Genomic DNA, 23,539 nt, shown 5'->3' with positions numbered 1-23,539 from the left:
GCATGTGCCTTGCCTGGCCGCCTAGGGTCTGGGCGCCCACTGACTTGTATACCTTATACATAGCATAAGTGTATAGGGGGCTGCTCACTCTTTGAGTCTCCCCACCCATATCTGTGTGTCGTGTGTCTCCTTCTCTCTCTCACTCTCCATCTGTGGTGTTCTCCGATCCCCTTCAAAACCAAGGCGGATAGAGATTTCAAGAAGAAGCCACCAACTCCACTGTCAAGCCGAGAATCCAGCCCACCCCCATCACCACCTCCTCTTAGCCCTCCACAAACCCAACAAAAGGAGGAGTTGAATAGAACTGATGAACAAAAAGAGTCCAAGCAAGAGAAAAACAAAGAGGAAGAGCTGAAGGCAGAAGCTGAGCCAAAAGAGGAGAAGCCCGATCCAGAGGAAAGAAATTTCAGAATATTTCTTGATCTACTAGCTGCGGGGTACTCTCGAGAAGAGGCAGCTATGGTAGCCTTTGAGTTGACAAGCACAAGGCCCAAAGAACAGATGCAGAGCCTTCGGTTAGTAGAATTGAAAGAGATGGCCACCGATACAGTGGACCTATAGCCACCGACCAATGATTGGGATGTGGTAATGCAAAAGCTATCCGGGCTCAGAGCAAGATCAATGGCTACTGAGAGTGAGATTGATACTCTCAAAACAAACAAAGTGCATATCAAAGCTAAAGTGGACTTACTGCAGAAACAGGGCCAAGAGCATATACAGAAACAAACAAAGCTGCAAGCCAGTCTGGAAACGGCATTACAAAGATGCCAGGAGATGGAATGGCAGAATCAGGCAACAGAACACAAGCTTCAAAGAGCAGAGGAAGAATACAAGAAAACCAGCAAGTCACTGAGCGATGAGGAGAAAGAGAGGGACAATCTAACTCTACAACTTGCTGATGAGTCCAAAGAGGTGGAAAGCTTGAGGAATGCCAAGGAAAAGGCCGAGATAGAACATGAGGCAAGCCAAGATGAGGTAATAGAGCTAAAAGATCAGATTGAAGTAAAAGATCAGACCATCCAAAGGCTAAGGGCATCTCCGGCCAGAGTCAGAGCTCCTAGCTCGACTGGCACAACTTCAGAGACTGATTTGTATGAAGAACAAATGAAGGAACTCCAAAAGGAGTTAACACTGGAGAAGAGGCAAAGACTGATGTTGGCCGAGGGATCTCTTGTAATGCAAAACCGCTTGGAAGAAGATAACCAGGCCATGAAAAATGAGCTAGAAGCCGTCAAAAGAAAGATGGACAAGGAATTTCATAGATGGCAAGCAGAAATGAAGACATCAAGAGAAAGCTCGAGGAGGCGGAAAAAATCAATGCAGATTTGAACGACCTCCTAGTAAACATGGGAGATCAAGCGAAAGAGGCAAAGAAGGGATTTCAATAGCAAATAGATGAGCTGAAAGGCCAACAACAAACTAAAGAGCAACAGTTTAGCACCGGGCCAACAACAACGGAAGGAATCGACATAGAGAATGTGTCAGATCTAGTGGACACCACCATGCAAGAGGACATCCTGGTGGGAGCCTCACAAGAACCCCAAGATCTGACACAAGAAAGCTGCAGAAGGCCATAGAAGCAGTAGTAAGAGACATAGCCAAAGAAGCATTGGAGTGGGAGGAGCAGAGAGTGTTTAAATCAATGACCATTCAGAAGATAGATGCCAATACCATTCGGTGTGAATGGCTACAGCCTTCTCTCCCATATCCACTGCTAAAGTATGAAGCTGCTACGATCAACAAACGGGTAAAAGAGGAGCCAACAGTGCCATTGTACAAAGCAGATATCTCCAAACCTGAAGGAGTTAAGCTGATAATGGATTCTCAACCCAGGTGGAGAAAGGCATGGCTCACCAAATATCCGTAATATTTAATCCATTTGGTAGAGGCGCCCAAAAGAATTAGAGACAACCTTAGTTTTTGCCCTTTACCAAGGATGAGGACATGGAAAGCCCAAGAGCTATTGCAAAGAAGCCAACCCACTTGGCTCAATTACCCGAAGCTTCCAGGCTTGAAGGCAGACGAGAGAATGAGTGAGCAATACATGGTGAAAACCCTAACGGGCGCCATCAAATTGTTCACTGGCTCGCGTGACCTATCTTGCATAATGCTGAGAAAAATATGTAAAACCCTTCTGGCGGTCTTCAAAACCTTCAAACTTGGACAGGCGACAGACATTATCTTTTTCTTCCAAGATACATACAGATGTGCCTACGATCTGTCTGCTCAGCCTTCTCATGAGGTGATACATGCACTATATCAGAGAATTATGTTTTTTCCTTCTTATCACCTCCAGGCATTTAAGGAAGCCTTCTACACCGGCTTCTTCACCATCAACACAGATATATTCGGCCCGACGTTACTCACCCAGCATACGCGATATGAGTCCCTTCTAAAGATGCGAGAAAGCCTCCACTAAAGAAGCAGCTCTACTGCCATGTCGGGGACGACATGAACTAGGAGGGAGGGAGTGTTAGCAGTTGGACACACCCTACGGAGAATGATTACTCGGTGGAATATTATTTTTTGTAATTATTCTTTAATTGAGAAAAATTGACATTTCACCTTTGTAAATAGTGGGGCTTGCAAAGCTTCCAGATTGTATCCCATTTTTGACATTTAGATTGAGTAGATGGTTAAATTGGAACATTAGGGTTTGAGATTGTAAGGTATTTATACCACTTTTAACCTTAATGAGAAAAACCTGTCATTTTAAAAAAGTTCTGTCTATGTGAGTGAGCGTACTGTGTACGAGAGAGAGTGAGAGTTTCATCTTGACGCTATGCGCGCACTGGTGATCGGAATCCGAAGTGCAGCGTGTAGCTCCGCTACGCGCCAATACCTACATTGTGGGTGTACGGTCTGTTTTTGTGAACTTGACCCACGAGCTACATCTGGTGATTCGATGAGCATATGTTGTCTGTTTTCGCATTTCAACATATCCACGCGTTCGCATCGAGTAGAGCTACACATTAGACACTTTAGTTTTTGGAAACAATGACGTGCAAATTTCGACCAGACATCCTACGTGATTTTGCACCAGCTGTTTAAGGTTGGGATTTTGGTTCATGAGAGCGACCTATTGGTGTTTATAGGGTCTCTTTCAAGTTCTGTGGCGTTTTGAGAACGTGTGATGGGTATTCGGCTCTTGAAAGCGTTGTAGGAAATCTCCTCTTATGCACTCCTGAAGGCTGTAGCTTAGACATTGGGTAAAGACCTCTGTAGGAAGTAGTCGAGAGTCGGTCGAGTGTAGGTTGACACCCTATGCTTGCTTCCACGCGCCTGCGGGTCGACCTTTATCCTTAGCTGAGAAATCTTGTTAGGTGAGTTCTTGCTGTGCTGACGTCCGTCGCGGCGTATCCGCCAACACAATCAAACAGAATTGAAAGGTCGTAAGGAAGGCCAAATGGGCTGAAGTCTTACAAGAGTTTGATTATGAGCTTAGGTATAATAAAGGAAAGTATAATGTGGTGGCAATTTTCATTAGGAGGATGCCTATGATCAATGAGTTTAAATTGATTCATATTGGTCTGCTTGAATCATTAAGAGGGAAATGTTAGGTTGCTCCTACATATTCCAAGATATGGGAAACCATCCAAAAAGAGGATCTATAACAAGAGGTTTCCAATGATAATGAAGCAGCGATGAGTGCTTTAGAACGATTCAAGTGCCATAGATGATGGCTATTTACTCTACAAAGGTAGAGTGTGTGTCCCAAAAGATGAAAAGGTTAAGTTGCTTCAAGGTTAGGAGATGGGTCGCCAAGAAAGCGTGTATAGTTTTAGTCAAAAAAATCCTGCCCCTCTTGATCCAAGACCTCCCACGCCAGTTGGCTTATGTCTTATCCCCTGGGAGGTGGTGTGGTATGAGAGGAGCTGGAAGATGAGGCTACATGTCTAGTGGGGGAGATGGGAGGGGCAGGAGGAGGAGGGGGAGGTGGACTTAGAGTGGTAGAGAGCGGGTGGAGGAGGAGGGGGAGCTGGTGGTGGTGAGGCTGGAAGGATTTTCCTCAGGGGCATCCTATTGTAGAGAATAGAAACAAGTTCCTATGTGAACCCAATGTCATTGACCTCTTGCAGGCTGGCCACTAGGGGGGTTGTACGACATACCATATCCCTTGCAGTAATGAAAATAACAACCATGTACCTACTGCCAAACATCAATTTCTTGTGCACCCATTTTTGAAGAGGTGCCACGGCTAGAGCATCCTAGGTCTCTATCTGCTGTGTCTGGCCAACTTTGCAGGCTGATTCTATGTCATAGGTTGATCCTCCTGTGAGGACATGCCTTCACAAGACGGCTCATTTGTCTACATATGAAGCATTGGTTTAGGAGTCCCGAGTGCTATATGCTCTGGCGGATCCATCCACCACTCAATCTAGGGAGCACGACTACCTTTATGAGAGTGTGGGTGTCACGGAGAAATAGAACACGGAAGGCTGTAGATATACTTGTTGCCTTGGAAGCGACTGAAGCTGATGTCCGTGCATTAGGAAGTGAATGGGGTATAGGAGGGCTTTATGTGGCAATTTAAGGGAATTCTTAAAGCTTAAGCCAAGTTTGACCAAACCTAAGAGAGAGGTCAAAAAGGCCTATGCTAGGATTTCAAAAAATTCCATTTCCATATTTTGTATTTGAAAATATTTTGCTTAGTAACCCAAAAGAAAAGTGGGTAACTAAACTTTAAAAGTCTTCTTCCCACCCCTCTCCTCTCTCTCACTTAGATCTCATTAAAGGAATTACTTTTCATCCCCCTCCGCCAGAATAGCATATTTTCAACATTCTCTCACTACATCCCCCCAGCCAGAATAGCAGATTTTCAACATTCTCTCACTACATCCCCCCTTATCTCTGTGTGTGTGTGTGTGTGTGTGTCTCTCTTCCCCCACTTTTCTCTCTTGTCACTTCCCCCTCCCAATCATTGAGGGAGCATTCTTTGCTGCCTACTTTTGACAAAAAGTGCATATCCTCCAAGATTGCAGTTCTGCTCTCTCTCCCACTCTCTCTTCCTTTATTGTCTTTCGCTCTCCCACTCTCTCTCTCTCTCCCTCTCTCTCTCTCTCTCTCTCTCTCATGCTTCTCCCACTCCAGCTCCAGGTGAGAGCAATGAAAAACTGTATTACCTCTTGCTTATGCGGTTGGTGCATTTGCACTGGGATTTGTCAGTCGTGTGATGACTGTCACTAGCATTGTGCATTTTGGAGCCATGCAGGTCGTCACTCAACACCTGCATCAGGAGTTTCATCATAGCTCTAGCCCTAGTGGTCTGCATGTTGCATCTACACTAGAGCGGTTACAGAGTGAGCCAGTGGGTATAGGTTGAGAGCCGTCTTCTCTCACCTCTTGTGTATACTAGTTTTAGGCTAGTCTTCTTGCCACTTATTGGCACACAGCCTTTAGTGGGAGAATGTTAGGTAAAGGCGGTGTACCTCACCATGCTTTTTTTGTGTCCATCGGTCAGTGTCCGACCGCCCATATTTATCTCCTTATTCTTTATACATACAAACAATAAGGAGCTCTCATACATTCTCACATTGTGCTCATACAGTGAGATTTGGAAGCAACACCCACATCTTGTGTACTCTCTCTCTCTGTCTCTCTCTCTCTCTCTCTCTCTCTCTCCACACACGCACTGCGTGCGTGTGCTCACATCAGTTGTGAACCAACATACACATGTTGCACCTTTGCAAGCTGCTTTCTGTGTTGTGTTTGCTTGAACTCCCGATGATTCTTCCCTTCCAATGGTGTGCTCGAGAAGCCATGTGCCTCTTTGAGATCTTGTGTACACCTCCCGAGCTGGGCTGCATTGTCACCCACATTGATTGTTTGAACTCCATTGTCACCCAGCATACATTGTCGTCTTGTATAGTGTTGCATGAAATGGAGTCAATGACACTCCTAGGTCCTCAAGTACCAAATGATGCCATGGGGAATAGTGGCACAACTTGTAGTGCACATCCATGTTCTCAGCTTTATAAAGAGAAAGATCCTTGATGGTAGACAAAGATGGTTGCTGCCACTTACTGCTACACTGCTCCACCTGCTTGTTGGCTTAATGGGGAAGATAATGTTGCAAAGCTTGAGAGGGAAGTAGATCCTCTCAAGAGATATTAATGGAGGAGCAGGAAACCATTGAAGAAAAGAAGAGGGAAGATCTAGCAAAATGATTTGCTATAGATCTTCAGCTTCAGGTAGAGCTGTTTAGTGAGGCTCATGGAGAAATGGAGAACTTCAGCTTGAGGAGAATGCAACAAGCTTGAGGAGGAAAAGGAGGTTCAAACTTCTGCTGTAGAGCTTTTGGGAGTGAAAAGTGAAAGGAAGAAAAGAGAAGCAAATTGCAAGGTGAAGTGAAGAGAAGTGAGAGATGGTACAGTAGAGAGAGAGGGAAGGAATGAGTAGCAAGTTTTTGGAGGGACCCCCTTTTAGGAGAGAGTGGGGGAGAAACTGACAATCACTAGAGAGAGAAAGGATTGGTTTTCACCCAACTATTTAGAGAAAAGTTCAGATCTTTGAATTTATAAGAGATTTTTATATATATTTTATAAAAGAGTACAAGTTTGACCACTTACTTCTAGGCCCTACCATACCCACCATTTCAGTCCATATGGCATCCACCCATTTGCCCCTTTCATAATCTCCTTTTTAATCCTATGGCAAATAAAGAGTCCCCCTTAAGAGCCCATTCCCTTCCTAATGGGTGTCTCCAAGACGGTCCCAATCTTGAAGCCGATCTTAGGTAGTAGTGGATGGTACTCTCTTCTCAAGCCTGGGAATCCGACTGAGATGGGTAAATCTATTTCCTCAACAAGAACATCAGAGACAAGGTCAAAACCATGGTGCCAGTATAAAAAATAATCCATGACTCCTTGGATGGCAAGCGGCCTCATCGAAATGACCTTGATCATCACAATCTCAAGAGTTTCAAACTCGATCTAGTAGTAGCCGCAGCTTGCAACCAAGGATTTGTATGTCAATGATCTTTCCCACCTATGAAATAAGGTGGGCCTAAAGGACGTCATGCATCTCACCTCTGTTAGATCGGGTGTTGATGATTTTGAAGATGAGAGGTGTGTCTTGGAGGCACTCCACCTCTGCTGCAGCCTACAAAGCTTGCTTACTCCATTGGCAAGATAGCAAGACAAATGGTTAGCTCTATGGGGTCGGGCGAAGAGGCTACCATTGAAGAGAGGTGTGGCTTGGAGGCACTCCACCTCTGCTTCAAAGATTGCTTACTCCATTGGCAAGATAGCAAGTCTAATAGTTAGCTTTGTGGGGTTGGGTGAGGAGGCTACCATTGAAGGAAAGGGCTCCGAGCAAAGGGGAGATGATGGGGGTGCGAGCGAAAGCAGGATGCACGATGGTTGGAGTGTTTTTTTTTTAAGGGGGGGGGGGGGGTGGTAGCTCGAGGGTGTTAGGATTAAAGAGTATCTAAGTAACAATTAGAGTGGTGCACTTAATGGAGAGAGATAATTTTACATACACAAGAGATATAACAAAAAAGAGAGAGAGAAAGAGGGCACATAATATAACGGTGGTTCACCCAAGTATGGGCTACTCCATGGGAAAGTAGCCACTCAATGTCTTTGCAATTCAAAGGTGAAGTAATTACAAAGGAATTAGGAACCCTTAATGGACCTCCCACCTAATTCTCTCACTGCTTTGCTCACTTCTCCTTGCTTCACTCTCTTTTACCACCCTTTTTGTGTGTAGAAGAGGCCTTCTTTTAGAGGCAAAAAAAGAGCCTCTATGGACTGCCCTCTCTCATGAGAGGTAATCTTCTATGTATAGATGCGTCCATGTGTAGCCACCCATGTGTAGACTAGTCCACTTCAAATTTAGCCACGGGCCATTATATTTTGGCCACCGGCTATAGACTGTCGGCCATCGGCCATTGAATATCGGGCCACCGACCGGCTGGAAAATGTCCCAGCCATTTTTCCATCACTTTCCAACTCCCGTTTAGACAAAATATTCCAACGAATAAAAATAAAAATAAAAAATTACAAAGGTAAATCATGCTCCATATTTAACAAAGGGCAAAGAAAAAGGGGGGGGGGGGGGGGGGCATGGGAGGGAGGATAGTAGGAGGTGAGAAGGGTACATAGGAAAGGGGGGCAACTGGGGCATTTGCAACAAGTGCTCCTTCACACTTGAACATGTCTTATGGGGATGGGTTCCAACCAATCATAAATGATATGATTATGCTATGTGACGCTTGAAAGTTGAGAAGAGAGCCTACTAGTCTTTTGTTTGCATGTACAATGCCAAAGACATTAAATGTTGGGTTCTCAAAAGGTACCTTTTTGACATCTACGTGACACTTGAGCGTCTCTATGGAATTGAAGTATATGGTGGTAGCATCTCTAAGCCTACTTGGAAAACTTCTGAGAATGTCCAAAAGAATTTCGTGATAACTTTTCGTGATAACTTTGTCCAAGTCGCACACAAATACCATACACTCTCTTACTTCTTGAGTCTTGAGCATTTTCCATTGAGATTATGGGTACAAAGAGAGTCGTGGCATATATGATTAAGATGCAGCAAAACCCTTCCCATCGACTTCCAAAGATTTCATGTGAAGCCAATAAAAAAGTCCAAAAGATGCATGAAAGAAAAATTTTAAGGTTAGAAAATGGATGCAAGACATCAAGAAGTGGTTTTGAAGATGGGATGCATTACACTTATTTCATGATGCCTCGATAGACTCCAAAGTGAATGAGGTTTTCTTATAGTGCCATTATATCACAACTAGGAAAAGTTCCATAGGTTTTTGCGTCATATCGTGGTGTGTGGTCGGATCTGCCTTAGTGTGAATGCTCTTGTCACTGCCTGGATCCCAATAGGAGGAGGCAGCTCTCAAGAGAGAGGGGACACTCATTCTTGCTCTCCACTTGAGCACACTACATTGGTAGAGGCAACGAGCTTTCTTGATAATTTCTTATTCCCTTTCTTGCTTTGCACCATGGCTTTCAATCTCAAGCCAGATTAGGCACTCTCACTAGATCGATCACCTCTCTCACTAAGCCCTTTTTGGAAACTAATGTATATCACAAAAAAATTGGCTCCATGTAACTTTGATGCAACCGTTCCTTGCATACCCACTAGCATTGGTATATGTTGGATGTTTTCCATGCCTTGACGTGTTGCGTTCAAGTGGGTGTATCAAAGCCCATTGCTACATTCTATTTGGCATGATGTCAACCCTCTTTTCCCCTAGTCGCCTCGCTAAGCTATTGTAAGACAACCTTCCCCCCCACATGATGACTTGAAAGTTCCAAGTCTAGCTCGAAAAGCTATAAAAGTGATGTTAAGTCTTTTGTTCCCCATGGGAGGAGGTGTGGTGTGCAACCGGACATGCCTTCATGAGAGAGAGGGCACACTCATTCTTGCTCTCCACATGAACCACAATACATTACACAGGAGGGTTCACATTACATACATTACACCACATATGTTGTTGCTAAATGGATGAAAGGGAATAACCATGTCGGGCCAAGGGAGAAACACTGAAGAGGAACTTTAGTAAGTGCGAGCTCAACTTGCAGAATTGCAACAAATTCTCACATTGCCAGATGTCCAGAAGATTTTGGACGGACTTAAGAACACAAAAGGAACAGATGTCGGTGGGCATCAGAAAAATATTTTGGGTGGAACAAAACCGCAGGAGGAACATGCTGAGGATGGTGCCGATACGCACAAGGGATCTTCAGATTGGAACAAACAGCCTACAAAGAGCAAAGGCCACGAAAAGGAACTCTCTCTGCTGAATGAAAGCAAGGATGTCTCTATCTCTTCTCCATCTTACTCTCTTGATTATGCTACTTCCACTTCTCATACAGTATCTAAATCTTCTCCCAACAAGAAAGAAGCCAGTACTACTACTGCCCTACGCAAAACTAAAGAAATTCCCAGATTCAAGAAGGATAGTTGCAAGTCTCATCTCCGCATGAGGATTTTCAAATTTGGCGACAAGGATGTCAAGTTTGACAGCTATATTGGACGGAGAGATATCTCTAAAGCACTATCCTTTATCAGGAAGTTTGAATTGCTTTTGCTAATAAGCACTTCACAAAAAAATCCAAGTTGCATCATGTTGGGATGTATCTCAAGGAGACGGCAAGCAATTGATGGTTAGCCAAGATTCTAGAAGGCTCTCAAGCCAAAACCTGGACTCAGTTCATAACTGAATTTTATCAACAATTCCTTCTACCAAATTTTGAGAAGGACATCCAGAAGGAATGGGATTGGCTCGCCCAGAGAGAACATGAGAAAGTCACCACTTGTGTTTACAAGTATTGGTCGGTTCTTCTAAAGGTTACTCCCTTTATGAAGCTTTCCGACGATGAAAAGATGCAAAAATTCAAAGCGGGTCTTCTACCACATATTTGGGAGAGCGTGACGGTGTATCCTCATAATACCCTTTAGAGGATGATGGAGTCAGCAATCATTGCTGAAGACCTACACTCTAACTACAAAAGAGATACTCCAACCGAAGGAGACCATCCATCAAATCAGGACCAGACACTTAAGTCTAGAAAGATTACACTTTGGATGCTCAAGGGACAACTGAGCATGAATTAGCACTCTATCCCACAAAACTGGAAGGATATGCACAAGCACTACAATTGAGGAAAACTCGTTAGAAGCCAGAGGGATGCTGCTAAATGGACTATTTTCTTATTTTCTTATTTTCTAGAGTAATTTCTTTTTATTGAAATTAGGATATTTAAATATGTGCACTTGAACCGAAAGGTTAGGAACTGTAGATCTACTGGAATTATTTAAAGCCATCAAGAACGGACAACTTTGATGCGTCGTATGATGGGTGACATTAAGCATCGCGAAGGGGTTGTACTGCTAGTTTGGTAGGAAAGACCAGGAAACGGATATTCTTGATACGTCATGTGGTTGGTGACGGGAGCATTGGAAAGAAATATTCCATTTTTCTGGCAGGAAACCCAAACTGGGAAAAGGAACACGCGTAAACACAAGAATAAAGATGGGTTTTGAGAAGCTTTTTCTTAAAATCTAAACATTTTTAAGTGTTTTCCGAGAAAAGCAGATGCTTTCCTACGAGGAATTTGTGTTTGCATTGCATCTGTGCCTGAGAATTGCACCTGGAGACGTTTGTAATGTGAGTGCATATCATCAATTTTCAGCTGACTGAGTTTTAGTTGTCCAGGTACATTTTCTTAAAAGCTAAACATTTTTAAGTGTTTTCCGAGAAAAGCAGATGCTTTCCTGCGAGGAATTTGTGTTTGCATTGCATCTGTGCCTGAGAATTGCACCTGGAGACGTTTGTAATGTGAGTGCATATCATCAATTTTCAGCTCACTGAGTTTTAGTTTTAGTGACCGGCTGCCCACTTAATAAGTTGGCAGCCCTTTATAAAAATAAAGCAAGAGTTCATAAAAAAAAGCACAAGTGATTCCTGTACGGGAACAAAAACAGCCAGCACGAGTTTTCTCTCCTCTTTCTAGCTGCCAACGCCAGCCTCTCTCTCCTCTCTCTAAAATTTGCCGCCATTCCTCTCTCTCTCTCTCTCTCTCTCTCTCTCTCTCTCTCTCTCTCTCTCTGGCCGAGTTCGAACCGGCTATTCCTGCCGGTCCTCCGAACCTATAAAAGCAACACCCCCCCCTCTCTGTGTAGATTGCTCAAAGAGCACATACTGCCAGCTGATAATGTGATGCCAGATTCCAGAGAGGAAGCAAGAAAGATCTTGCGAAACTTGGGGATGGATTACAATTCGATCCACGCTTATCCTAACGACTGCATTCTTTTCAGAGGGGAATACATAGACATGGAGAAGTGTCCGAAATGTGATTCCGAGAGATATCGAGTAGATCTCCACGGAATAAAAATTCCACAAAAGGTTTTGCGACATTTTTCTCAGCTTCCTCGCATCAAGTATTTCTTTGAATGTAAGTCCATGGCCGCCCTAGCATCATGGCATGAGGAGAATAAATCTTTGGATGGTGTGCTACGGATTCCTGCAGATTGCGCAGCCTGGAAACATATAGATGAAACATGGTCGGATTTTGCCAGGGAAGCTCGAGATTTGTGCCTAGGCCTGGCTATGGATGGTGTAAATCCATTTGTTCAAAGATCAACATCTTAAAGTGTATGGATCGTTGTCATCGTCAACTACAACCTTCCCCCGTGGTTGACTACAAAGAAGGGGCACCTATGGCTAAGCTTGATTGTGCCAGGGCGGTATAAAGTGAAGAATATAAATGTGTATCTTCGTCCACTATTGAAAGAGGTACAACAATTGTGGATTGGCATAGAAGTGGTGGATATGAGCCGACACACAGGTCGATGGAATGCTTTGATCAGATGCATTCTAATGTGGACCATGCATGACTATCCCAGACTAACAGAATGCTCAGGTGATTTACACTTAAACTCAAACACTGTAAATCTTGGTTTTTCTCAAGCTTATCTATTATCATGTGTATACATGCAGGGATTCAAACAAGGGGATACAAAGCATGTGTCACATGTGGACCTAGACTGAATGCACCTCGGGTGCCCTCATTGAAGAAGCAAATATATGAAGGTCATCAAGCGTATCTTCCAGAGAATCATGTGTTACGCGACGGCTTTTTGGGAAGAGAGCCACCAAGGATGTCTGCACAAGCATGGTTAGAGCAGAAGCAGATGTCTGATGACGGTTTGCCCCCAGGGATGAAGAGACTCTCTCTATGGTACGAGTTACCATATTGGCCCCGACTCATGATCGATCACTTGCTCGATCCAATGCACACATTCAAGAATGTGGGTAATCTGCTATGGGACCATCTGACCGGCAAGAAAGATACTTTGGGAGCCAGGGTTGACTTTAGAAATGTGGATTGTATGGAGCAATATTGGGCGTAGACAGCATCCGATGGATCAATAAAACTCCCTAAAGCGCCATGGATTTTCAGAGGAGCCCAAGAATGCAAAGTAAAAGAGACCATTCGATCTTTGCAGACCCCCATTGGCGTAATGCACTCGCTCCAAACGTGTTTTACTAAAGAAGGAAAGCTTACCGGTTTGAAGTCACACGACCGGCATAAAATGTGTCAGGTATGTTCATAGTGGAATATATCATAGTGGGAATTATGTACCGAATTCGTTTGTGGACTTTAATATCATTGCTGCATGTTTTTTGCAGTTTATTTTGGAGACAAGGAAGACGACCACCGATGCACTATCTGACGGGTGTGGAGAGCCTACCAACATTCATGAGCTTAAGATGGTTGCACAATCAATTGAAAAGCGCACAACAGTGCGGTGAAGAAGTGACTGAGGAGGAGTGGGAGTACTCTCGGGGTTGCACGATCAAGGTAAGTTTGCAATGTACGACTAGTGACTTTATAGATGTTTGAACGGCCACTCATAATCTTTGTTGGTTGTAGTATAAGTCATACACAACAGCATGGTGTAAAGGTCAACATTTAGGGTGGAACGGATCGACAAAAAGCGTTTTACTCAAGATTGTGGAATCATAGTAAAATTTGAATAGTCTAGTCGACGATGGTCCTCTAATGCAAATCCTATGGTGGCGGAACTCACTTACTTCGGCACGCTACAAGAGATTTTGAGGATCGATTATAGAGGATTTTTTGTTGACTTGTTCGACGTGCAATGGTTCAAGATAATCATGGAGGGTCGCAACGCTACTTTGCGTAGAGGAGAGTCTGGTTTTCTTGAGGTGGATTCAACTAAGAAATGGACTGACCTAAGAGACACTTTCGTACTATCCGAGCATTGTGAACAAGTAAGTATGTAAATAGTTAACATCCAATTTTAGAAGTTATGTGCTTGGAAGCTCTCATGTAAGTTATGTGGATCTGGCAGGTGCTATTTCATCCTACAAAGTATGCATTAAACTGGTGGTACGTCATAGAGGTAGCCCCTCGTAGTTCACGGACGTATGAAATCTACCGTGTGCCAATCATAGCGACATCAATGGAGGAGATCGGAGAAGATGCTCAGTCAAAAGCCGCTGAGGTGATGCCAGACGAGCATCAAGCTGCTACTCTCTATGGGGTGCATGCAGAGGATCTACAAAATGAAACGGAGGACGTCTGTGTAAACGGAGAGCTCTATATAGATATAGGAAGTTATGCTGAGCTTTGCGACAATGAGAGAGAGACCTCTTAAAGCCATAAATATTGAACAATTTAGCTCCGTTTTATAATGTATATTGTATTCACGTGGCTTTTTGTCCATTTTTGTCTATATGCGTCATTGTATTTAATGGTCTTTGCATCCACTCCAGGTATGTATGCTCTAGGTATGTTCTCACAAGCAGAGACCAGGAGCACTACGCTCCGAGTGGGATGGAGCAATCGCGAAGCTGGTCTGCTCAATATAGACGCTGCTCGTCCCACCGCTAGATCTAGTTGATCCGGTGAAAGAGACACTAAGAAGCACTACTACTGCTTCTCAACGTCTCTTTCACCCGATCAATTAGATTTAGTGGTGTGGCAAGCAACTTCTATGAGCAGATCTTTGCGATGCAGCTTCAGTCTCCATCGCACCCGGAGCGCAGTGCTTTTATAAATTCACAGAAATTCAACAAAATCTCTCTACATAGGAATCCCTCCCCCTTTATGAGTCCCCTCTTTCTCTCTATCTATCTCTCTCTCTCTCTCTCTCTCTCTCTCTCTCTCTCTCTCTCTCTCTCTCTCTCTCTACTTGTCCATGTTTTCTTCTCCATTCATTCAATATTAAATTTAAATGTTCGTGTGTTTAATGCAGGTAAGGATGATGAGCAGTTTCTTTCTTCTTTGTCACCTGATCAGAGACAGTGGTACGTGGAGCGTCATCGCTCTGGCGCACCATCACGCGTTCCTACTCCTTTAGCGTCTCTCTCTGTTTCGAGCATTCAGCGTGCTCCGAAGCTTCGGTGTTGATGAGACAATCTAGTGGTGGCGGTGGCGGTTGTTGTGGGGATGCCGCTGCCGATGCCTCGACATCGACTCGTGTTCGACGAAGCTCTTTACCCTCCCCTTCTTTGCCCGCCCCCACACGAGCCCCACGGCATCGCTATCTACACCAGGTTTTGCGCGGGTGACGACCGTTCCTAGCGGTTACACACCACTAGCTACTCCTCCAAGAGTCACTCCAGTCGACACTCCTCGCTTCGGGGCCTAGACTCTAGTGGAGACACCTGACGTCCGTACCTCTGTCGACACACCGCTAGACCCCTGCCGGGACACCCAGGTTCACGCCTCACCGGCGAGAGGGCTTGCCTTACTCCGTCGACTTCAGCGGTGGCATCATCTTCGATGATGAAGGCAAGAAGGTGATCTCGCGCATGCACGGTCTTTGCTCTCAGGTGTTTAAACACTACATACTAAACACCTGGAGTGAAGTACCAAGTGATTTAAAAGACAGCGTCATCATCATGCTTCATGACGAGTTTGCCGTTGCAACAGCGGATGACCGCTTCAATGAAGACCTGATGAAGGTTCAAATGCGCAAATACTGCAAGCACAAGCGTTCCGAAGTGCAAAAAGCAATTAAGCATGGGTGGAACAAACCAGATTGACTGGCCAAAGAAGATTGGAAGAATGTGAAGAAAGAAGCGTGTGACAATCCCGACAAGTGAAAGCAACAAAAGGAGGCAGCCACAGCGCGAGTAGAGGCAGGGAGCTCGCACCACTTGGGGAGCGGTGGGTGGGCATCATTTGAGACCGATTTTGTAAGTGTTTTCGCATTGCTCTTTAGGTTTGATAGTTTAGGGTTTAGGGGTTTTTAAATTCTAACACAATGGATTCTTTGTATGTTTTGACAGTGGTCGATGACAGGACGTGACCACACACTGTACGAGCGCGAGTACGCACACAGGAAGCGCTTAAACGCCCTGATGGACATTTTGAGTTCTCGCGACGGCAAGGTTAGTATTAGGGTTTACTCTTTTCTATTTGTTGTATTGTTTTATAAATTATATGTTTATACTTACAGAAAGCTGTCTTTTTTTTTTTTTTTTGCAAAATCCGACAGGTATGCCGCTTCGACGCGATGAGACGTCTGCTTAAACAACGTCAGTCTAGCCGTAGCTAGATAGCATTAGTTTCTTTTTGTCATAGCATATGTATCATGAGATGACGTTTATACGTCTTTTTGAAAACCATGTAAATTTTTTCAATAATGACAATGGTGTTGTAACTATGAAATTTGCAAAGTTTAACAATCAAGTGATTTTGTCTATGATGTGTACAATTGTCATTGATTTACTAAATCATCAATTTACTTTTGTCAATTTTGTATCTTTATTCTGCAAACAATACTATGGATGATGGAGCTAATGGTTATACTGTCTTGTGGGTAACTACTTTGGGTCTATATCTAAGCTTGCACTTTCTTTCAAAGGTGAATCTGGGCTTATCTTGGATTCATTTAGGTTTACTCGATTATGGAAAATTCAACATGGTTGATGGGTGGCAGGGCATTCAATGCCCTACCACCAATTTTGTTTTCTCTCGGGCGTCGCTATGACCGTCTCTATATAAGGCTCTGCAACATCGCTATAAACGTCACTATAGGTGGCCTGTAAACGTCGCTATGATCGTCGCTATAGACGTCGCTATATAGGGACTGACACTGGCGCCCACTATTTCAATTATGTGTCACGACAAAGTCCCTAGGTGCTGGTCGAATCCATTTTCTAAACCATTTTCAACACATCGTATCAAGAACAATTTTAGTGGAAAAAAAGTATTGGATACTCAGAATGACTTGCTAAACGTACAGGTGTTGCTAAACAACATTAACGGATGGTTGTTTGTGCAAGCTATGAGTTGTTAATGAAAAGGTTTCATTGTTTGTACTTAGAAGTGATTAATGTTGCACCTTCTATTATGGTTCAAACGTTTCAGCAAGGCTACAAATGATTGCAACAGAAAGTATTTAGCTTCTTTTCAAAACTATTTACATTTCTCTTTAATGTGTGGTAGGAGCATCACATTCAAGGATGATCATGCATATACAGGTTCGGATCTTTTTTTTGGTAAATGCATGTACACTATGTGTTATGGGCTCTAGTGTTTGCGGCAAAGGCTGATTTAAAGCGGCTTGCATATTCATCACATTAGTGTTATGAAGCATTTTGCACTTTATGTGCAGTATCTCTATGAGATTATGTTTGCATCTACCAATCACCAATAGAGGTCATGGTTCGGTTTGGGTGCTTGTGAATCTTTCAAGTTAACCAAAATGGTTATGAATGTCATTATTGATTCCTCAACAATATTGTACGACATTATGATCCCCGTTTACCCATCATCTGGAAAGACTGTCTATAAATTATGGTAAAACACATCTCAATACTGTCAGTATCCAAGGGGATAGGCAAATTACAAAGTGTAATCTCATGCTCAAGGATATGTGAAGTGCGTACGTTAGCACCAAGTAATTCAATTAGAAAGAATTTATGGCTCTACTTGGAGTTACCATAAGTTAAAGCATGTTTGCGACTAGGTTTAGTCTCTTCATGTTTAAATCGGGTTCTCAACCTTGAACACTAGTTATGGTGGGGTTGTTTACTAATGAAATTTGAGAACATGTCAATGATAAACTTGGCTGATGAGTTCTGTCAGCAAGTTACTTTCATGAAAAGTGCAAAGAGATACTCTTTTGGGTACATCTTTGCTGTGATAACTCGTTTATCATGCTCATAACGTTCTAAATAGAGTCTACACACTATGATTGGATAGGACCCGGTAACACAAGATGGTTGTAAATGGACAACAATGTGAACAATCAAGATGTCAGTCTTGGTTACATTGAACCTCTTCCTGAAACGTGTTCCGGTCAAGCAAACAGCTGGATCCATGAACGATGCCACTGTGGAGAACATTAGTGTATCACCACTCTTGTTTTCGAAGATGAAAATGCTTCTCCAAGAGGGGAGTAATGTCATGCCAAGGGTAGCACCGGATAGAGCCAAGAGCCAGGATGGACATGCAGTAAAGAGGGTCTCTATGTTTAGCAAGACAAGGACCTATATAAAGCATGGTTGGGTAAAGATTAACATGTTCCAACCTCCTCTGCCTTTCAACGACCATTAAGTCTGAGAATTAGAACGGACGAGTTTTCTCCGGTTCTTGTGCTTATAAAAAGATTCTCCCTAATAAAGATTTTCTTAAAGGGGAGAGGGGGGGGACTAACCCATCTTTTGGTCCAAATATTGTGTTGAGCTTCTCCCTCAACTCTATTTAGTTGAAAGATTATTTGTTTTTAGCTTGTTAATTATTCGTGTGCGCTTCTGCTTGTGACATATGTTTCCCAAATATAAAACCATCTCCTTTGAAGGTGGGAATCACACATTTACATGCTCGAGCCCATACCCTTGAGCGCAATGTGCACTATTGTCTCCATCCGGCTCATCTCTCATTCTCTATGATGCAAGAGAGCACGTTGGAGCACTTACAAGAAGTCTCATCGATTATGTACTCTATACCCCCAACCAATTCACGAGTCTAATCACCCCCTACATGATTGCTCAGCTTTTGATCACATTAGAGTTTACTTTCCCCACATTTTCAATCATGAGCTCTCCCTCTACACATTCCTATCCCAGCCACGAAGTGAACTCACATTTTGTGACGCTCATTTTCACAATTCTTGAGCATTGAGTCACTTATCAGCAATACACACCCCACATAAAACGTTTCTTATGGTCCCACGAGTCATATTTGGATGACAATGAATTCTCTCATAGATGCCTCAGGCTGTTTTTGCTAGAGCTACGCAGACACAAGGAGAGTCTCGAGGAAATCACTCACTTCTTTAGACCAGAGACTAAGCACTCAATTGAGCAAGCTTCACAATCCACCTATACCAGAGGTATACCGACTAAAAGAGCCATTAAGCTTGGGAGAGCTAGACACTCACGTCTATGAGGGCTAGACGTTACCACAACATCGACGAAGCCTCCATCGAAGGATGAGGACTAATCAGCACGACATGGAAGACGACCAACATAATATTTACACAGACAGGCATTGATGATGCTCTTGAATGGCCGATTTAGTACATCCTCAGACAGCGCTTGATGTCGGGCATCCTCAAGACACTGATGTTCATTTTAGCTTTTATTTTACTCCACTTTATTTTGTACCGAGACATTGTAGTGGTTTGGTCTCCTTGCTCATTAAAAGGTTTTTGCATGGAAGGCTTTAAACTGAGAACAATATCATGGGGAGGTTTATCGAGAGAGAGATCATGAGGTGCTAGTATTCCAATGCACATTACCAAGGCAAGCAAAAATCATATCCATCTTAAGGACTTGTCACACTCTAGTTTCTCCAAGTCTGTAGATCTTCCACATGAGTAAGACAATTGCACGAGCAAAGTCCCCCCTTCAATTGAAATCCATGATGCTTGCAATGCCCCTTTATCGTCCTGTACAAGAGGATGTCATTAAATTCCATCCAGTTGTTTAGAAAAACAACACAAAACTTCACCCAAAGAGGATAGCTCAGTTGGTTGAGCTTCCATGCTGTAACCCCTAGGTAGAGGGTTCGGGGTTCACGAGCTGTGTCCACAGGGCATGCCAGCCATTGGGGAAGTTCCCATGGTATGGCCTCCTGTGGGTGTAATGTCCACCAAAGTATATACATGGATATGTATAGAGTTCTCCCTACTCCCTTCCCCCGCGCTAATGGTGAAAACCCAAATAACAAAGAAAAACACATACGATTCCACCTCATTGCCATCTGGTAGAGCTTGAAAGATAAATCCTACAGAAGCTGAACCCTTAATCACCATAGCATAAACACAGAGTAAGGGTACACATAAGGAAAGAGGAGACAAGCTTTTATGAGAAAGAGAGACTTTTACTGAAGCCCTCGATACAAAGGATGTGGATTTGCCTCTTGCAAGGCATTCATGCCATTGCTGAAGTCCAATTGGAGACCATGAGAGACGATGTCAACTATAGAGTGCCGGAATTTTGCCTTTTCTCTAGAACATTTGAAGTAGCCATGGCCATCATCTTGTAGAAATCGAGGAGATCATGCAGCTCATGAGTCCCAAGCCTCTCTAACAGCAACTTAGCTTTGACTTCCCTATCCTTAAGGTAGTCCATTCTTTCAAGAAAGACAGATGAGTTTCGAACGGTTGCACCCACCTGCTTCAGCATCTTCTCTTGTTGTGTGTTGAGCGTGGCCTTGGTCGACTGGCATTATCCAACATGTGTTGCAGTTAGTGCGGCAAATAACACAATGCAAAATTTTCCAAATCACCATTTTGCATGAAAGAATAGCTCTATATTGTGTCACTGATGCATCAATTATGTGTGTGTGTGTGTGTACATATGTATACATATGTGTACATGATAGAGCTTATGATTAAATTGTAGGATGGCTACCATGAGTCTATACCTTGCACTCTTAAGCTTATTCTGGATTCATCTAGGTATATCCATATACATAGATATATAGATGTGTACATATACATATACATTATATATATATATATATATATATATATATATATATATATATATATATATATATATATATATATATATATATATATATATATATATATATATATATATATATATATATATATATATATATATATATATATATATATATATATATATATATATATAATATGTATGTATGTATGTATGTATGTGTATGTGTAGACACAGCATCAAAAGAGCTTGCTTTATACACTACCTGTAAAAAGTTAGCCCCAACTTCCAAGTATCTCCTTTCATTTGCTTGAAAGCTTTCAAGCACTTTCAATGCATGCATGCCGTCGTGCATGCTCCTATTCCTTCGCATACTCAGCTGCTCATCATACAGATGCTTCGCAATGCAAAAGCTCCGAACAATCTTCAGCCGCTGCTTCTCCAGTGCCCCATCAAGCTGAACTCTGTTTTTCTCTAACCTCAAGCTTAGCAATTTCTTTTGATAAGCAACAACCGCTTTTGCAAATTCCTGTCAAAAGTTACATAGGAATGCCTCATTTCTGTGCACACATGTGCACGCACCCACACACACACCCAATATTCATTTTCCTGTATGAGTTAAAGCTACAATAACCATACCTGATATGCCCGGGCGCAGCCAGGGTAATCGAAGGTAGACTCAGATGCCAAGTGGTTGGTACCGTCACTGGTGCGATCGTGCTCATGCCGCATGCGTTCGGGATGGAATTGTAGACCCACAATGAACTTTCCCTCATCCGGATTGTACACATCCGGATCATAAAATGCTTCAATTAAGCCACAGGGGGAGAATGCCATTGGCTTAAACCTTGCTGCCAGCTTTTTCACACCCTGCATTCATTGAATGGCCAAGATTTCAATAAAAAACATTTTTGATAGAGCACAACCCGCTTGAGCGCAGAAATTGAGATTTTGCAAGCTGAATTTGTGAGGTCTTGTACCTGGTGATGGTAGCTATTTACACTCAATTCTAGCCTCTCCGCATCAAGGGACTCCGTGAACCATTCATGCAAAGGGGTGTCCTGAACAACCGTGATGGGGTGCCGATGCCCATCGTAATCGTCGTAATTTATATGTTTGACAGGCACGCCTCCCTTTTGGCTCATAGCCTTCTCCACATCCTGAGGAGGTTTCGAGGATTAGCATTTGAAGGCACCCACTACTCTCAAACATCCAAACAAACCATCTTCTGTCACAATATTGCGACGGAGGTGCTACATGGAAGATTCTATTTTTGACCAATAACAAATAAGTAAAAACAAAACCCTACCTGATACAGAGAACCTCCACAAGCCACATTGAGAACCTGCGACCCTCGGCATATGCCGAGATACGGAATGTTCCTTTCCAGGCAGCGCCGCGCCAGCTGTAGCTCTATCGAATCCTTGTCCTTATCAATGGATGTGTCGCTGCTATGTAGCTTCCTCACCTCCTCAATCTCCTCCACAGTAAGTTCAGGGGAATCGTTCTCATAGTGTGATGGATCAACGTCCTCACCTTCGCACAGTAGCACTCCATGAATCGGCTCGAAGCTGTCAAGGAGGAGATCTAGCCCGCTTACGCGTGGAACTATCACAGGAACCGCGCCGTATCTGAGGATAAGGTCTAAATGATACTCACCTGTAAAAAAACATATGAAATGTTCAATGCATGCATATTGTGAGCATGTGATTGCAACTCATAATTCGTACTAAATACTGCCGATCAGATTTCACTCTGCATATATGAAGGATTGCAAAAAAGGAAACAGAAACAAATGAGAGAGAGATTTGAATGCATTAACAAGAGGATCAGAGACAGCCTGCATCATTTAGATGATTTGAAATGCTTGACATGACACGATCGACAAACAGAATTAATGAATGCATTAAGAACTAGAGAATCAGAAACGACAAGAGGAATTGCAATATTTACCTGCAAAATCGCCGAATAAGACACAGACTTGAATGCATTAACAACAGAATCAGAGACAGCTAGCAACAAAATGAATTGAAATGCTTACTCTGACGCAATCGAACCCATTTGTTTTGGTTGAGAGGCAGAAATGAATGCATTAAGAATGAGAGAATCCGAAACAACAAGAGGAATTGAAGTGCTTACCCACAAAATCGACGAATTTGTTCTTGCGCACGGTCCGCCGCGAGACGATGAGCACCCGGGGAAGCACAGAGGCAAGAGCATCCGCAGCTTGTTGATCTGGTGGGGCTGTCATCTCAAAAATGTGCGCGCGCAAATGCTACTAGCAGCAGTGCAAAGAGAGGAGACGCTCACCTCACAGAAGACCAACAATTGCATGCAGTCGAGCAGCACACGAAAAGGCAGAAAAAACCCAAATTCCAAAAACCACCCAAAATGGAGAATTTCTTCAGTTTTTGCTCACCAAAAATGGGCTTTATATCAAAATTTTGGCCGTATGTGTGGTTAACCGCCCACGTGCAGGAGAAATTGGAAAGAAAATAAAATAAAGCTTTTAAGTGCTCTACGGAAAGGAGTAAATAATAATTAAAAGATATTTTCGGAAATGGGAAAATGTGCATATATATTTAAATTTCTCCAAATTTTGCGATATTTGCAGGCATCTTTCCAGAGAATATGCCCGATTAGGAAAGTGTTTCTTTGGAGAGTTTCTAGTGCATGACTAGATTGGTCCCAACGTCAACGGCTCAAGCCCTCTCCACAACGTTGATTTGCCACGTCTTTGCTTACCTGGCGCCATACCCATAGCCTCTGGATAGACATGGTTGACCTTCACCCCCTTTTGCAACATGGTTCAATTTTGATCCGTGATGTACCTACCACCTAAGGCTCGCTTCACACCTGCCCGCAACGCTATCTCCCACGAGGTCTTGAATAAAGCCCCAATGGTGAGATGATCCAGGGCTAGAAAAATATATTTTTCCTAACCAAAGAAAATAAGGGCAAACTTGAAAATCTACCGGTTTTTAGGTCAAAATTTGAAGCTTTTGCCGGTATTTACACTAAAACTTGTGTAAATTTACCGGTTTTCTTCAAGGCAAGCTCAAAATCTAATTGGTCTTTTATGATTTTAGCCGGTTAAAATACTTTGTACCCTGGTTT

At 43.2% G+C, this 23,539-nt stretch overlaps 1 protein-coding gene across 1 annotated transcript; it reads right to left on the bottom strand.

Annotated features, from left to right (window-relative positions):
• Positions 1-19,737: 19,737 nt before the first annotated feature.
• On the bottom strand, positions 19,738-22,819 carry LOC147422558 (putative glutamine amidotransferase GAT1_2.1). Its single transcript, XM_086502627.1, has 6 exons — positions 22,562-22,819; positions 21,732-22,081; positions 21,403-21,582; positions 21,062-21,292; positions 20,688-20,951; positions 19,738-20,176 (listed from the first exon to the last, which is right to left on the bottom strand). Exons 1-6 carry the CDS (start codon positions 22,671-22,673, stop codon positions 19,934-19,936), a joined length of 1,380 nt encoding a protein of 459 aa, XP_086358753.1. The 5' UTR covers positions 22,674-22,819; the 3' UTR covers positions 19,738-19,933.
• Between the last annotated feature and the right edge of the window lie 720 nt (positions 22,820-23,539).

This window comes from Adiantum capillus-veneris, chromosome 27, assembly GCF_014529385.1.
Source record: "Adiantum capillus-veneris isolate H3 chromosome 27, ASM1452938v2, whole genome shotgun sequence".
NCBI classification, from domain to species: Eukaryota; Viridiplantae; Streptophyta; class Polypodiopsida; order Polypodiales; family Pteridaceae; genus Adiantum; species Adiantum capillus-veneris.
Note: the sequence above shows the minus strand (reverse complement) of the source record. Positions and strands in the feature narration are given on the sequence as shown.